General features: G+C 42.7%; 1 protein-coding gene across 3 annotated transcripts in view; it reads left to right on the forward strand.

Moving 5' to 3' along the window:
* adam15 (ADAM metallopeptidase domain 15) overlaps window positions 1-14,959 on the forward strand; it is a 44,922-nt gene extending 29,963 nt beyond the window's left edge. Inside the window, exons 15-24 of one of the 3 annotated variants that reach the window (XM_044358183.1) lie at window positions 598-706; window positions 1,356-1,551; window positions 5,165-5,242; window positions 5,569-5,680; window positions 5,764-5,911; window positions 6,653-6,761; window positions 8,945-9,013; window positions 10,760-10,825; window positions 11,234-11,382; window positions 11,516-14,959. In XM_044358183.1, coding sequence (XP_044214118.1) covers window positions 598-706; window positions 1,356-1,551; window positions 5,165-5,242; window positions 5,569-5,680; window positions 5,764-5,911; window positions 6,653-6,761; window positions 8,945-9,013; window positions 10,760-10,825; window positions 11,234-11,382; window positions 11,516-11,579 — 1,100 coding nt within the window. In that variant the 3' untranslated portion in view covers window positions 11,580-14,959. The remainder of the gene's footprint in view (window positions 1-597; window positions 707-1,355; window positions 1,552-5,164; window positions 5,243-5,568; window positions 5,681-5,763; window positions 5,912-6,652; window positions 6,762-8,944; window positions 9,014-10,759; window positions 10,826-11,233; window positions 11,383-11,515) is intronic. The other 2 variants (XM_044358184.1, XM_044358185.1) reach the window with 2 other exon arrangements.
* Window positions 14,960-17,500: the final 2,541 nt, after the last annotated feature.

Genomic DNA, 17,500 nt, shown 5'->3' on the forward strand with positions numbered 1-17,500 from the left:
GCAGATAAATGTGGGTTTTGATTTGTTCTGACCAGCGTACAAGTTCTCTGCCAGAGTTTTCTTGATCTTCCAGATCTCATCTTGATCTCCACAGTTGCCCTGAACTGTCATCTCTTAATTACATTTCACACTGTGGAAACTACAAGCTGACGACACTTTGCTGTCTTCTTGTAGCTTCCTGCACTACAGACATCAGTAACTGTCTGTCTGACTGACTGTCTGTCTGTCTGACTGTCTGACTGTCTGACTGTCTGACTGTCTGTCTGTCTGACTGACTGTCTGACTGTCTGTCTGTCTGACTGTCTGTCTGTGTGTCTGACTGTCTGTCTGTCTGTCTGACTGTCTGACTGTCTGACTGTCTGACTGTCTGTCTGTCTGACTGACTGTCTGACTGTCTGTCTGTCTGTGTGTCTGTCTGACTGTCTGTCTGTCTGACTGACTGTCTGTCTGTCTGACTGTCTGTCTGTCTGTCTGACTGTCTGACTGTCTGACTGTCTGACTGTCTGTCTGTCTGACTGACTGTCTGACTGTCTGTCTGTCTGACTGTCTGTCTGACTGTCTGTCTGTCTGTGTGTCTGTCTGACTGTCTGTCTCCAGATGCTACCAGCGCTCCGGCTGTGTGTTTTTCATCCGTTAACAAACAAGGAAGCAAATATGGAAACTGTGGTCAGCTGGCCAACAGCTCCTACATCCCCTGTGGAAGCTCGTGAGTACACAGAGTACACACACAGAGTACACAGAGTACACACACAGAGTACACACACAGAGTACACAGAGTACACACACAGAGTACACAGAGTACACACACAGAGTACACACACAGAGTACACAGAGTACACACACAGAGTACAGAGTACACACACAGAGTACAGAGTACATACACAGAGTACACACACAGAGTACAGAGTACACACACAGAGTACAAAGTACATACACAGAGTACACACACAGAGTACAGAGTACACACACAGAGTACAGAGTACACACACAGAGTACAGAGTACATACACAGAGTACACACACAGTACACACACAGAGTACAGAGTACAGAGTACACACACAGAGTACAGAGTACACACACAGAGTACAGAGTACACACATAGAGTACAGAGAGTACAGAGAGTACAGAGTACACACACAGAGTACAGAGAGTACAGAGAGTACAGAGTACACACACAGAGTACAGAGAGTACAGAGAGTACAGAGTACACACACAGAGTACAGAGAGTACAGAGAGTACAGAGTACACACACAGAGTACAGAGAGTACAGAGAGTACATACACAGAGTACAGAGTACACACACAGAGTACACACACAGAGTACTGCAGTATGTCTTCTTCTTCTCCTTGTTGTAGTGACGTGTACTGTGGGAGGATCCAGTGTCAGGGGGGGAGGGAGCGCCCCCTGCTGGGCACCAATGCAGAGATCCTGACCACCACGGTCCGCTTCAACCACAGCGACCTGGTCTGCAGAGGAACCTTCTTCCACCTTGGAGACGACGTGTCCGACCCCGCCACCGTGGCCCAGGGCACCGCCTGCGGCCCCGGCAAGGTGAGGACACAGCGCCCCCCGCAGGCCGGAGGACAGACTGAGTTTATTCAATCCAACATATAGAAGCAGGATCAGCACAGAGCTTTGAACATGGCTCCGAACATCCTGTTTTAATACAACGGTGTATATACAGCATGTCCTAGTGTTGTCAATCGCTAATTAATTGCACATGTTTCAGATGTTAAAACTTTTATCAACATGAGTGGAAAAGAAAGGTTTGCTTTACGCTTTATTGTTGGAAATCAATTAACAACACAAAACAATAACAAAGATTGTCAGAAACCCTCACAGGTAGGATATTAAGCTTTTTAAAAATATGCTCAAATCATAATTTACAGCAAACTCAAGCTCATTAGGCAACACATGGGCGCATTGGCCAGCTAAATTTAAAGATCACTCCCTGCAGCGTTCACTTCAAAAGCAAATCACACAGTGTAATTGTGTCCAACCTCACGTTGGAGAAATAAAGGCTCAAAAAACATCCCCTTGTGTTATGGGATAAAAACAGGATAATACAAAATAAACAGCAACAATACATAAAGTGAGCAGTGGAAAGGGAGTATAAGAAAGAAAATTACTTACACGCTCCAAATTATTTCCTGCAGACTCTCGTCCTCCACAGTTTTAACTTGTCTGCAGGCTGCAGCTGCTGAAAGCTGCTGCTTGTAGGTTTGTCTGTGGGTTTCTCTCACACACTGGGTCGACACTGAGTTGGGGCTAACAAGCATTAGCATTAGCATTAGCTGTGTGTTTCACTAGCAAATGTTATCTAAGACTAGATGCACTCCAGTGGTAACTCAGCTGGTCTGTAGTCTGTTGCCATCCGACTTAAAAGCACAATACGTCATTTCTGCTGCCAAAGTTCTCTCAATCGACACAATAACAAAAAGACGTACTATGATGACGTTGTGAAGTAGCGTGGAATCATGGGAGTTGTTAAATAACCACCATTGCCATCAGCTTCTCCCAGTTAGGATTCCTTCAGTGTTCATCATTCAGGATGTTTTTACTGGGAGCCAAATTATCCACAGAGACCCGGTGATTAAATCCGCTAAAAACACTGAAAAACTCAGTTTCACCTTAAAAATCATTGTTTCTCTGACACTGTTCAGTGGACCCTGTCACCAGGACTCTCTCACCACTACTGTCACCAGGACTCTCTCACCAGGACTCTCTCACCACTACTGTCACCAGTACTCTCTCACCAGGACTCTCTCACCAGTACTGTCACCAGTATGCTCTCACCAGGACTCTCTCACCAGTACTCTGTCACCAGTATTCTCTCACCAGTACTGTCACCAGTATTCTCTCACCAGTACTGTCAACAGTACTCTGTCAACAGTACTCTATCACCAGTACTGTCACCAGTACTCTGTCACCAGTACTCTGTCACCAGTACTGTCACCAGTACTCTGTCACCAGTACTCTGTCACCAGTACTGTCACCAGTACTCTGTCACCAGTACTCTGTCACCAGTACTCTGTCACTAGTACTCTGTCACCAGTACTGTCACCAGTACTCTGTCACCAGTACTCTGTCATCAGTACTCTGTCACCAGTACTCTGTCACCAGTACTCTGTCATCAGTACTCTGACATCAGTACTCTGTCACCAGTACTCTGTCACCAGTACTCTGTCACCAGTACTGTCACCAGTACTCTGTCACCAGTACTCTGTCATCAGTACTCTGTCACCAGTACTCTGTCACCAGTACTGTCACCAGTACTCTGTCACCAGTACTCTGTCACCAGTACTCTGTCATCAGTACTCTGTCACCAGTACTGTCACCAGTACTCTGTCACCAGTACTCTGTCACCAGTACTCTGTCATCAGTACTCTGTCACCAGTACTGTCACCAGTACTCTGTCACCAGTACTCTGTCACCAGTACTGTCACCAGTACTCTGTCACCAGTACTCTGTCACCAGTACTGTCACCAGTACTCTGTCACCAGTACTGTCACTAGTACTCTGTCACCAGTACTCTGTCACCAGTACTCTGTCATCAGTACTCTGTCACCAGTACTGTCACCAGTACTCTGTCACCAGTACTCTGCCACCAGTACTGTCACCAGTACTCTGTCACCAGTACTCTGTCATCAGTACTCTGTCACCAGTACTGTCACCAGTACTCTGTCACCAGTACTCTGTCACCAGTACTCTGTCATCAGTACTCTGTCACCAGTACTGTCACCAGTACTCTGTCACCAGTACTGTCACTAGTACTCTGTCACCAGTACTCTGTCACCAGTACTCTGTCACCAGTACTCTCTCACCAGTACTGTCACTAGTACTCTGTCACCAGTACTCTGTCACCAGTACTCTGTCATCAGTACTCTGTCACCAGTACTGTCACCAGTACTCTGTCACCAGTACTCTGTCATCAGTACTCTGTCACCAGTACTCTGTCACCAGTACTGTCACCAGTACTCTGTCACCAGTACTCTGTCACCAGTACTCTGTCACCAGTACTGTCACCAGTACTCTGTCACCAGTACTCTGTCACCAGTACTGTCACCAGTACTGTCATCAGTACTCTGTCACCAGTACTCTGTCACCAGTACTGTCAGCAGTACTCTGTCACCAGTACTCTGTCACCAGTACTCTGTCACCAGTACTGTCACCAGTACTCTGTCACCAGTACTGTCACCAGTACTCTGTCACCAGTACTCTGTCACCAGTACTCTGTCACCAGTACTGTCATCAGTACTCTGTCACCAGTACTCTGTCACCAGTACTGTCACCAGTACTCTGTCACCAGTACTCTGTCACCAGTACTGTCACCAGTACTCTGTCACCAGTACTCTGTCATCAGTACTCTGTCACCAGTACTGTCACCAGTACTCTGTCACCAGTACTCTGTCATCAGTACTCTGTCACCAGTACTGTCACCAGTACTCTGTCATCAGTACTGTCATCAGTACTCTGTCACCAGTACTGTCACCAGTACTCTGTCACCAGTACTGTCATCAGTACTCTGTCACTAGTACTGTCACTAGTACTCTGTCACCAGTACTCTCTCATCAGTACTCTGTCACCAGTACTGTCACCGGTACTCTGTCATCAGTACTCTGTCACCAGTACTGTCACCAGTACTCTGTCACCAGTACTCTGTCACCAGTACTGTCACCAGTACTCTGTCACCAGTACTCTGTCACCAGTACTGTTACCAGTACTCTGTCATCAGTACTCTGTCATCAGTACTCTGTCACCAGTACTCTGTCATCAGTACTCTGTCACCAGTACTCTGTCATCAGTACTCTGTCATCAGTACTCTGTCACCAGTACTCTGTCATCAGTACTCTGTCACCAGTACTGTCACCAGTACTCTGTCACCAGTACTGTCACCAGTACTCTGTGAAAAGTTTCTATACAAATAAAGTCTGATTGATTGATAATGTAAGTGCACAACAGACATATTGTGCCAGTAACACTAGAGGGTGGCGAGGGGGCGAGGGGTCGAGGGGTCGTCATATCAGAACCTGCCTTAATGGTGTCAAAAGAACGTGTGGCGTTAAAATAAGTTTGCATTAACGTGTTATCACGTGAAGTTTGACAGAGTAAATGTTGTGTAATAAAGCGTCACAGTAGAGTTTACAGTGTGTTTGTGTTGCAGGCCTGTTTGAACCAGAAGTGCGAGGACGTGTCGGTGTTCGGTGTGGACGAATGCCACAGGAAGTGCAACGGTCACGGAGTGAGTTCTGCTACAAATCACTTTTATTTGTGCAGGTTTTGAGGAGCCTGTTGTTTTCATGATTGATTAATGTGATGATTGATGAGGAGTCTCGATTCTTATCTTCTATAATTTTAAAACGTATTTTTGTTCAAATGTTTGTTTATAACAAATAAATACACCAGAGAAAAAAAAACTATTTGATTTCTACCAAAAAACGTCCACATCAAATAAAAACACACTTTTTCCTCCGAATACTCAGCTGTGTATGAATTGAAGGACCAGATCAACAGAATCAGTCGGTCATATAATAATAAGACGTCTGATGAAAGCTGTGTGTGTTTCAGGTGTGTAACAGTAACAAACAGTGTCACTGTGACGTCGGCTGGGCTCCACCTGACTGCAGGTACTCGGGTCACGGAGGCAGCGTGGACAGCGGCCCGGCCAGAGCTGCCGGAGGTACGACACCATGAACGCATCGAACACGCCCTCCTCTCCTCTCCTCTGACTGCGCTTCATCGTTCTTCTTCTTCTCTATTCAGAGTCCGACCCGGTCCGAGTCGCTCTGCTGGTCATCTTCCTCTTCATCCTGCCTGTGGTCCTCCTCTTCCTCGTCCTTCGCTTCCCTCGTTTCCGTCTCCTCTGCGTCGGAGCCGACAGCCCGATTCGTAAAGCTCGACAACAAAACCGGTAACATGAAGTTTAGTTTACAGGAATATTTGAACTTGTGGAAATTAACGATGTCATAAAATAATAATAATAATATGTTTGATATATTAGTGTAAAAGTTATTTCCTATTAGAACTTTTATTATTATTAAATTATAAGTCAAGGTAAAGTTGTATTTGACCTGAAGTTCAACAGGTGAGTCGATCACATGATGTTTATGGAGATGATGTGGTGAACAGGTGAGTCACCTGGAGTTTATCAAACGTTCCACAAATCAGCTGATTCTGCTTCTTTTCTCACCCACAATGCAGTGTGACTCACTGTGAGATGTGGGGTTTGGAGTTTGACCCCGCCCACGTCTCCAGGTACTGCTGGACCTGCTGGGTCCTGGACCTGCTGGGTCCTGGACCTGCTGGGTCCTGGACCTGCTGGGTCCTGGACTGTAGTCTGTCCCTGTAGAGTGACGTTGGGGTTTTTAACCATGTGTTAATGATGATGACATAGTGATGACATCACAGTTAAAGCTGCACTGATCCAGGTTCGGATCTTCTGATGTCTAACGGCACATTGACTCTGCAGACGCAGAGACTTCTGGGTAATGAAGTCCTCAAAGTTTCAACAGTTTGCTGGTGCAGCTTTAAGTTGTGGGACAGTTTCAGTGTGTGTTTGTGTCTCCTGTTAGTTTCTGTGGTCTGTGATGTCATACAGGTGTCCGGTCAGCTGACAGGTTTTATTTCAGATGTTTTCTTCACATCTCATCAGGACGCGGGCGATGGAGCAAGCGGACGGCAGGAACGGAGAGCAGGTTCGACCGCTGAGATACCACCTGAACCCACAGACGGACATCCCACTGACCCCATCCCACAAAGAGGTAACCATAGCAACCTCGCCAACACTGACTCCGCCCTCTCACAAGAGTCCAGGTGGACAAACAGGTCAGACACGAGTAAAGGCGTATATCGAATCCTGAACCCTAAAGGCATTCATCAAATCCATGGCCGGCACGCGTTCACCGGGTCCAGGCGGCGCGTTCACCGGGTCCAGGCGGCGCGTTCAAAGGGTCCAGGTGGCGCGTTCAAAGGGTCCAGGCGGCGCGTTCAAAGGGTCCAGGCGGCGCGTTCACCGGGTCCAGGCGGCGCGTTCAAAGGGTCCAGGTGGCGCGTTCAAAGGGTCCAGGTGGCGCGTTCACGGGGTCCAGACGGCGCGTTCACCGGGTCCAGACGGCGCATTCACGGGGTCCAGACGGCGCGTTCACCGGGTCCGGGCGGCGCGTTCAAAGGGTCCAGACGGCGCGTTCACGGGGTCCAGACGGCGCGTTCAAAGGGTCCGGGCGGCGCGTTCAAAGGGTCCAGGTGGCGCGTTCAAAGGGTCCAGACGGCGCGTTCACCGGGTCCAGACGGCGCGTTCACTGGGTCCAGACGGCGTGTTCACTGGGTGCAGACGGCGTGCTCACTTGGCTGCCACAGTGTCAGTTTAAAAACAACCTCGAGTCGTCAAAGTCTCACATTTTCAGATTTTACCGGCTGCAGCGGCGAGTCGTCCAGCTGGGAGACATGAAACCGTTTATAATTTGCTGTTTTTGCAGCTTTACGTGACGTTACGATACGTTTACCGGAGAGTAACAGACACGGATAAACATTTCCCTCATGTGGGAGATCAGTGTCACTTCCTGTGTTCGGTGCCAGAGAACATCCACTAAATGTACATTATGTTGCTGCGTATCAGACGGAGACAAAACATCAGAGCAAGATTACAACAGAAAGCTTCATTTCCTGGGTTACAGTATATATATACATATGTACTGTATGTACTACAGTTACATACAGTACATATGTATATATATACTGTATGTAACTGTAGTACATACAGTATATATATATATATATACTGTATGTAACTGTAGTACAAAAACAAATCAGTTCTAGTTATTTAAATTAAATATTTCATTCTACAAAAGGAACTAAGTGAATAAAACAGATAATATTAAGTTATGATGTCACAGAATAATCACAGCTCTGTATCACAAGTTTTTGAAATTGTCAGGATCTATTTATATTTATTTATATTTATTTATATATTATTTATGTCTGAGCTTTTACTTTGCCTTTCATACTTATATTTACCTGCAAATAATAATGTTTGAGAAATAATATAAAGGAGCTGAAAACCTACTTTTTTGGAGCATCAAGTATATAAAGTTTGCTGAGCAACGTAACTGTTTAATAACAAATCACACTGAGATGAAGATGAAGATGAAGATGAAGGATCAACAGAAACCTTCTGCCGCCTGCTGGACAACAGCAGAATAAATGAATAAATATCCTCCTCATCATCACCACATCTACACATATTATCCTGTTATTCCCCAAATCTGAAGCATTTCTCCTGATGGTAATATCTTATAAAAGCATCTATCAATCTATCAATCTATCAATCTATCAATCTGTCTACCTATCTACCTATCTATTATCTATTAATCTATTATCTATCTATCTATCTATCTATCAATCTATTATCTATCAATCTATTATCTATCAATCTATTATCTATTATCTATCTATCTATTATCTATCTATCTATTATCTATTAATCTATTATCTATCTATCTATCTATCAATCTATTATCTATCAATCTATTATCTATCAATCTATTATCTATCAATCTATGATCTATTATCTATCTATCTATTATCTATCAATCTATTATCTATCAATCTATTATCTATCAATCTATTATCTATCAATCTATGATCTATTATCTATCTATCTATTATCTATCAATCTATTATCTATCAATCTATGATCTATTATCTATCTATCTATACGATAATATTGATATTATAGTTTTCTGGTTTTAGTTTCATTTTTATTCTAAAAGCTTATTTGAAGATGAAGATGAAAGATATCGTGGATTTCCATTTTCAGTTATTTTTGTTTTTTTGCTTTCTTCCTTTCAGCGAACATTAACTCACCTGCTTGTTTGACCTTTGACCTCTGGTACACCTCCTGTGCATGTATCACTCTGCCTCTGCTTCCTGTTTTCTCTCCTATCAGGTTCATGACAGACCTGCTCCTCCCGCTAAGCCACTCCCCCCTGACCCCGCCCTAAAACCCCCGCAGCAGGTAAACTCACCTGAGCTCACCTGGAGGAGTTCACGGCGTGTTGGTGTTAATCAGCTGTCTGTGATGTCATCAGCTGTCTGTGATGTCATCAGCTGTGTGTGTGTGCGTCCTGTCGTCGTCGTCGTCGGCTTGTGTTGTGTCTCCTGCTGTCCTGCTTCAGTCATGATGCATTTGAGTCTTAAATAATCATCGTAAATATGAGTTTTGTCGCTCAGGATGAAGCTCGGCCGTTTGGCAGATCTTGAGTTCTTCAAGTGTCACAAACTGTGTGAAGAATGTGACAGTGAAGGAAATCCACACAAGAGTTTACTGAAAACAAATGTTAATGAAAACTAAAAGTAACAATAAAACAATAAAGTGAAGATGATGCAGGGCGGCTGTCAGCAGTGAATCATGTGACACAGTGGGAGGGGCAGCACATCAGCTCAGCCTCCATTTAACATTTTAATCAATGACGTTTCTGCCGTTCAGGATTGAAATATATTTGATGTAAAGAAGAAAGAAACAAACTTTGAGCTGCTTCTTCATGAAGAAACATAGAAATGAAATGTTTTATGATTCAGTCAGAATCAGGAATCTTTCCAAACACTGACTCTCGCTGTTCTTCTGACAGCGACCGGCCCCCCCCACCAAGCCTCTGCCCCCCGACCCCCCCGCCCAAACCGGCCAGGTACGGTCACCTGTAGTCAGTCTGTCCTCTGTGTGTCTGCAGAATCATCATTAGTCTAAATGAATGTGACAGCGCCGCCTGCTGGCCGGAGGAGTAAACATGTCTGCCGCAAAACGCAAATACTGAACGAATAAACTCAGTCAGAGCCGTACGGAGTCCGAAGCGTGCCAAATAATCTACAGATACATGTTTTTAATTTAAAAAGGGTTTCACTAATAATAACTACATGGTTTTGCATTTCAAAGATGCTTCAATGAAGTCGAGCAGTAAAAATATTCATTTTGACAAAAAAAGTAACACAAGGTGTTTTATAAAGCTTTCAGCCAAATCACATGGCCTTCTTCAGTGCATGAAGTTGCTTAGTTGTCATGGAGATGATTTAGTTGTTATTACAAGTATAAATAACAGAAGCAGTAACGAATCATTGTTGTCAAACTGTTTCCACAGTTGAGAATAAATCTTGTAAATAAAATTATTTCCTTTTACTGATGAATTAATAACTGAATCAAGACGCTCATCATGTTTCATCTCAGCGACACTAAAACCTTTAATGTCCACAGAGTAACAACAAGAGCTCTGATTGGCCAAAACAAAACAACAGAACAGCTGATCAGAGAAAATCTTTATTCTAGTTTGAAATTTATTTTGTGATTCATCATTTAAAGACAGGAAATAGAAATATTAATTTGTTAAGGTAATTATGTTTCTATATTCTTTTACTTTGAGTTCGTTAATGCCTAATTATCTTATAGCTTTTTAAACGCTATCACTTTATCAATATATCAAATTAAACCAGTCAGTAATTACTGTTGGCGCTCTGATGACTCCGTACAGAAATACCATGATCTCAGTTTGGTCTTTTTGTTTCTATATTTTCTCTTCTCTGAATGTTTGTTCTGTTTCTATTTGCATGCAGTAGATCGTTTTTATTGATCAAGTATTTTTAATCAAAATGAGCAGAAAAAGTGCAACTTGTTCACCTTCGTATCCTCGGCAGCATGTTGTTGTTTTCCCCCGACTTCAATAAACAGGAAGTCAAACAAACTCTTTCCTCTTCCTCCTCGCTAACCTTCCAGCTGCTGGTGAGTCGACCAGCTCCGCCCACCAAGCCACTCCCCCCTGACCCCGTCTCACCTGGACAGGTACACCGCACCTGCCTGCTAACTGTTAGCATGTAGCTAGCACGTACTTAGCATGTAGGAAGCATGAAAACCCGGTAAAGTCCTGGTGAGCTGATTCCGTCTGATCAGTTGCTGTAATTTGGGTCCTGATTGGTGAATTGTGATCGGCTGATGTGACTGAATATGAGTATTGATCTCCGATGATTAAACTGGTTTGATCAGGAGGACTTGATGATTGTTATTAAAATGTGGTTTGATGAGTGATCGAGCTGATCGGTTTAATACTGATGCTGATTTCATCCTGAGACGTGTTGAGGAAACAAAAACCTTCTTGTTGCTGTCGACACTGATGTTTTCATGCAAAAAAGGCAGAAATAAACATTTTCTTTTGTACTGAGATTCATATTTTTTCCATGATTCTGTCTTCAGATTCCAGCTCTGGCCAAACCAGCGGTGCCCAAAAAGCCCCGCCCCCCGGCCCCACCAACCCACCCCCACGTCCACCATCATCCCGGCTACACCAGCAACATCAAACCACCTCAGCACGCCGCCGTCGCACCTGCCGCCAGAATGAACAGGTACGACTGGTAAACCAGAACATTTTTAATACGACAAAAATTCTCTTTTTATTTTTTGCTTCAAACGGTGGAAATGAGCAGAAAACTGAAGAAAGGCAGAATATTAGAAGTGTTTGTTGTTGTTTGTCTCCAGACAGCCTCCCGCTCCTCCGACTCGACCCAAAGTCCCTCAGAAAGTCGACTCGTCTCCGCTGTAACCTGAGACACCAACACTTTATATCTGCAGAACATTTCAATAAAAATCATCTGATCATCTGTTTGGCCTGAAACCTTCAACAGGGACGAATGAAGACGATGATGAAGATGATGATGATGACTCTATAATCCAGTTTGCACTCAGTCGTCAGATTTCTGCTTTAACACTTTGTTCATTCACTCGGACTGTAGATGAAAGTCGATGTATCTCCAAAGTTAGACAGCGCAGCTCAGTGCCTTGCTCAGCGGCACCTCGGCAGCGACGGTGTGGACGCTCGGGGATCGAACTCTCGGCCTGTGAGCGACGGTCGCCGGAGACGATGTCACGTCTGATTGTCTTGGTGTCGACGATGCAGCGCCCCCTGGAGTGAGCGGGGGCTCAGTGCCTTACTCAAGGACCCTTGTACAGGAATCAAACCTGTGGTCAAACGGTTCCCAAACTGTGGTCCAGGGCCCTCAGCAGGTTCCTCACAAAATACCAGATTTTATATTTTAGATAAATGACAGAATGTTTTTCATCACATCTTCAATGCAGACAAACTTCTCAGATCAAATAAAGTTTGAACACATCAGATCATCTGAAGCTGAGCAGACGCTGTACGGACTCACAGGAGACCCGACATATAGAGGTCAACTTTAAGAACACACCAGTCCAGTTCACCGGATCAGTGCTGTTGCTCATACTGACCTTTTGGTCAAATTTAATTTATTGAAAATTTTCCGGTGCAGAATATAAATCCTCCAATCCAGACTCTACATCTCAAAACAAACAAACCATACAACAAAAAAAACACAATATACTTATTTAAAGTCACGATAATTCCACAAATAATCACAAATCAGCTTTATATTTATACAACATATCATTTCTTGACCAGAATTTATACAATCTATGTGTAAGAGTCAACTGAAGGAGCTCGTTCAATGCTTAGATCATACCTGTTAGTGGAAGACAGGCTCAGCTGTGATATCATACATATATCCTGTGAAAAAGCTTGTAACCTCCTGGATGCTAGATGCTAGGTTAGTCGCTCTTCTCTGAACATTCTGTATGTATTTTTATTTCTAAGGACACCAGACTCGCAAATTGAAGATGAGATCTCACCAAGGATTGATATAATGACATATTTCCTTGAATAAATTATGAAAGGTTCTTCTGATTATCAGCATAGAATTTGCCTTTTTCATCTCTTCTGAAAAGTGTGCGTGGAGTTCTGGTGAACTATCAACCACCACAGCTACACGTACGGAACCACCGATTCTCCAGCTGTATAATTATTAACCACCAGTCCTTCCTGAAGATGGACTGAGTCAGTGTTCTGAGAAATTATTCTAAATATTTTTTGTTGTACACAAAAAGATCTCAGATTGTATCACACTTGGCAAATCATTTATAAAGACTACAAGTCATATATTTATACAGCACATTTAAAAACTGAAGCTTTACAGAGAAATTTAAAATACAGTTAAATAATTAAAACAATAAATAAATGAATAACTAACACAGCAAAGTAATACAGTTTTGTGGGGGCTCTCAAAGTTAATTGATGATCAGTGATTGATGGTGAAGATGTGACTTCCACAGTCTGACAGCAGAGATAGAACCGAAGGTGGAAAAGAGGACGTAGAAAATGGACCGACATGTTCTGTGTTGGACTGGTAACCAGTGAAGAGAGACCAGTAGGTGAGCTGTAGCACCAGTGAGCATAGACAGGATCGACTGACTGACTCCCACATACAGAGAGCTGAAGTATGTCGGTATGTAAAACTGTCTTAATTCTCAAAAAGAAAGGAACTGTTTTATTTTTGCTGTTGTGGAAAAATCTGCTAATGAGTTTATTTGTCAGTATTTAATGCAAATTAATGTACCAGAAATCTGAGTCTTACTTTCATTTAGCTGAAGAAAGTTTCCATCCATTCAGTGCTTAACATCCTCCAGACAACTTAAAAGACACTGAAGACTGAGTTTTGCTTGGTTTCAATGGGACGTAGAGCTGCGTGTCATCAGCGTAGCGTAAAGGATAACGGATGTTGAATGTCCTAAAAACCGTGGAAGCTAAAAGCAGTGGAAGCTAAAAGCAGTGGAAGCTAAAAGCAGTGGAAGCTAAAAGCAGTGGAAGCTAAAAGCAGTGGATATGTTGAGAATAAAATAGGAGCTAGGATGGAGCCTTGGGGAACTCCATAGGAGACCCTGTGAACCTGTTAAATACCCTGTGAGCACCGTTTGTGATGGCCGACCAAACAGTACAGTTTGAGTATCAAAGTTATTTTAACGTGCAGATTATTGGATGCCATAAAAACAGCATCCATTTAAATGTATTTATAACCAAGTTCACTCCATAGATACCTGAACACACCAAGTGTCACCAGTCGCTGCTCATGGAGGAATGTTGGGTCTCTATAAATTAAAGAGTTCAGTCTAGACCTGCTCTATGTGGAAACAGCCCTGAGATAACTTTTGTTGTGATTTGGCGCTTTATAAATAAAACTGAATTGAATTGAAAAAATAGAAACATACAGTGTCTGCTCAGCTTAACGAACTCAACATTTGTCACAAGGTTTGAACGGTCTTCAGATGGACTTCACCGTCATCTGACTCTTTTACCAGAAGGTGTTTGAGGTCTGAATCTGAACTATCCAGGAGTTCTTGACATTAAAAAGACTTGATATCCTGGATCAGCCTTTTGGTTCCTAGAGGCTAAAGGTGTGGATTAACACTGACAGATGAACCACATGGAGATTACACCTGTCCACAGTGGGATTACACCTCTCCACAGTGGGATTACACCTGTCCACAGTGAGATTACACCTGTCCACAGTGAGATTACACCTGTCCATTGTGGGATTATACCTGTCCACAGTGGGATTACACCTCTCCACAGTGGGATGACACCTCTCCACAGTGGGATTACACCTCTCCACAGTGGGATTACACCTGTCCACTGTGGGATTATACCTGTCCACAGTGGGATTATACCTGTCCACAGTGGGATTACACCTGTCCACAGTGAGATTACACCTGTCCACTGTGGGATTACACCTGTCCACAGTGGGATTACACCTGTCCACAGTGAGATTACACCTGTCCACTGTGGGATTACACCTGTCCACTGTGGGATTACACCTGTCCACAGTGAGATTACACCTGTCCACAGTGAGATTACACCTGTCCACTGTGGGATTACACCTGTCCACAGTGGGATTACACCTGTCCACTGTGGGATTACACCTGTCCACAGTGAGAGTACACCTGTCCACTGTGGGATTACACCTGTCCACTGTGGGATTATACCTGTCCACTGTCTCCTCACTTTGTGTATGGAAATTAACTCACTGAGCATTCGCACCTTCGCCTGTTTGATCAATAAACTGCTGGAAACTCGAGGACTTTCTGACTCTGAGGTCTTTGTTGAACTTGACAGTCTGGCTCAAAGTGAACTAAAAGCCTTACCAGGAGGAACTGGGTTCATCCCAGTGATCCAGTCTGTTCCTGATGGGAGATGTGATGGCAGGTGCTGCATCAGGTTTTTCAGTTTTTAACCTGCCTTAAAGTTTCTGTCAGAGACAGCCGGGAATGTACGCTACGAGTCCATCAGCTGTCTGTAACGTAACGCCAAAGACAAAGTGGATGAATGTCACCATGTGTGGATTTCATGTTTTCTTTGGATCCCCATCAGCTGATGCAGAAGTACAGCTACTCTTCCTGGGGTCCAAAGATGCTGTAATCTGATCAGTTTCAGAAAATGGTTTTATTTGACTTCTAGCTTAGGGCTGGGTATTGATTTAAAGTTTTCAACAAAAGTGCCAATAAAATGCTTGACTTTCAGACAGAAACAATATTTTTGGATACTTTACTTTAGGAAATACAAACATGAAATCTACAAAACCAAAGCTGTCAAATGTTGTTTGAACTCAAAACACCGTCTTCAACTGATTAAATGATGATTTGAATCAGGAACAATCTGATCATAGTCAACAAGATTATGAATCTGAGCAGACATTTCATCTTCTTATTTTTATTTTTTGTGATATAATAATATGATTTTATTATTGTTTGGTCTATAAAATATCAGAAAATAAAAGTCCAGTTTGCGTGAGTCTAAGATGACTTCTTGTTTTGTCCACCAACAGAAATATTCAGTCTACAGTCAGATTTTAATTATTTACATTTGATAAGCTTGAAACAAAGATTTGTTTGGCATTTTTGCCTTTTAAGAAGTTACTTTAACAATTAATCAGTTATCAGAATAGTTTTCTGTCAGTTAAATAATCAATCAATCAACAAATCGTTGCAGTTCTACATTTGATGTCAGATTTTAGTACATGATTGTTTTTTAAATCTGTTCACAGCCAGAATCAGAAGAGAAGACAAAGTAATTATTAAAAAGAGAAACATCTAATAAAGGGTTAGGGTACTAGAACAGGCTGCTGTTTTAGTAAAGCTCATGTTTAGACCATCAACACCTGTCAGTTTTATTGATATTGATCAACACTTGTGTAAAGTGGAGTAACATTTACAGACTGTCTTTGTTTGAAAACGTGATTTGTTGCCTCTTGTGGTTTTTCTGCTGCTGATCTGTTCAGAGTGGAAACAGCAGAAATTAAAAGACAAAAAGAAAAGTGTAAATTTGTGTAAAAAGAGTTGTGTGGATAAAAGTCAGATATAAACAGACAGAGAATAAATGAATCATGTGACTGAGACGTCACTGAAGAGCTGAAAACATCAGATCTGTGTGGAGCGATGATGAGGAGACTGTAACCTTCCTCACATCAATACATGAAACTAACAGAAACGTCATATTTCCATCATGTTTTCCATCGTTTGAGCTTTGACTGTCGCTCTTTTAATGACGTCATCTTGTTGTGTCTCTTCTTCTACAACGGTTTAATGGCACCGACTGGAGAATTAGCGCCACCTGCTGTTTATGTGCTAATATGACATTTTATACTGATGATTTTCTGGAAATTCAGTTAAAATCTGAGACACATTTGCATGAAACTTGGTTTGTGAAACTTGCAGAAACTTTAGTGATAAAAGACTTTGACCAGATGGTGGCGCAGATGAAAAGTCAGGATCAAAGTCACTGCAGTCCATCCTCTGAGGAACATGAACATTTTATAACAATCCAAACAGGTGTTGAGATATTTCAATAAAGAACTAAAAAATCGACCTCATGGTGGCGCTAGAGGAATATTCAGAGGATCATTAACATCAGCAGGGTTCATCCTCTGAGGATCATGAATGTGTGAATCATATTTCATAAAAATCTATCAGATATGTTGAGATATTTCAGTCTGACCTAAAGTGTTGGACGGACTGAAAGACGTCCCTAAAAAAGTTTCCACCTCTTTCTACTTTGAGAACGGTTTTAATAAAAGCGTCTCTTTGCTCTGTTTAGATCGCCTGTCCACAGGAAGTGATGTCACTGCTCCTCGTGTTGGTTAAACTGCGAGTTAATGATGCTGCAGAACTGAATGTTTTCACCCGACGATCCTTAAACCGTCTGAGTCTGATCATTCAGACTGATCGATTTATCAGCTGATTTATTGATTGGTATTCATGCTGTTATGTTTGCTGCTAGAGGAAACGTCCTCAATAAAAACAGATTGTTTATACATCTTCTGTTTTGGTTTCTTGTTTTTCACTTTTGAACTACCTGCAACACTTCATAAAGTTTTAATCTGAGCTTACATCCGCCCACCCATGAGAACTGCAACTAAATATTTTTATTGATTCATCTGCAGATTATTTTTTTAATTTGTGAATCGTTTAGTCTATGAAACATCAAAAAGTAGTAAAAAAACCCATCCATCCCAGTTTCCATGGTAACGGCTTCAAATGTCTTGTTTTGTTGACCAACAGTCCAAAAACCCAAATCTGTTCTTGTGACTGACTTCTGACTGGTGGTTGACTTGAGTATCG

Source organism: Thunnus albacares, chromosome 8, assembly GCF_914725855.1.
Source record: "Thunnus albacares chromosome 8, fThuAlb1.1, whole genome shotgun sequence".
NCBI lineage: Eukaryota > Metazoa > Chordata > Actinopteri > Scombriformes > Scombridae > Thunnus > Thunnus albacares.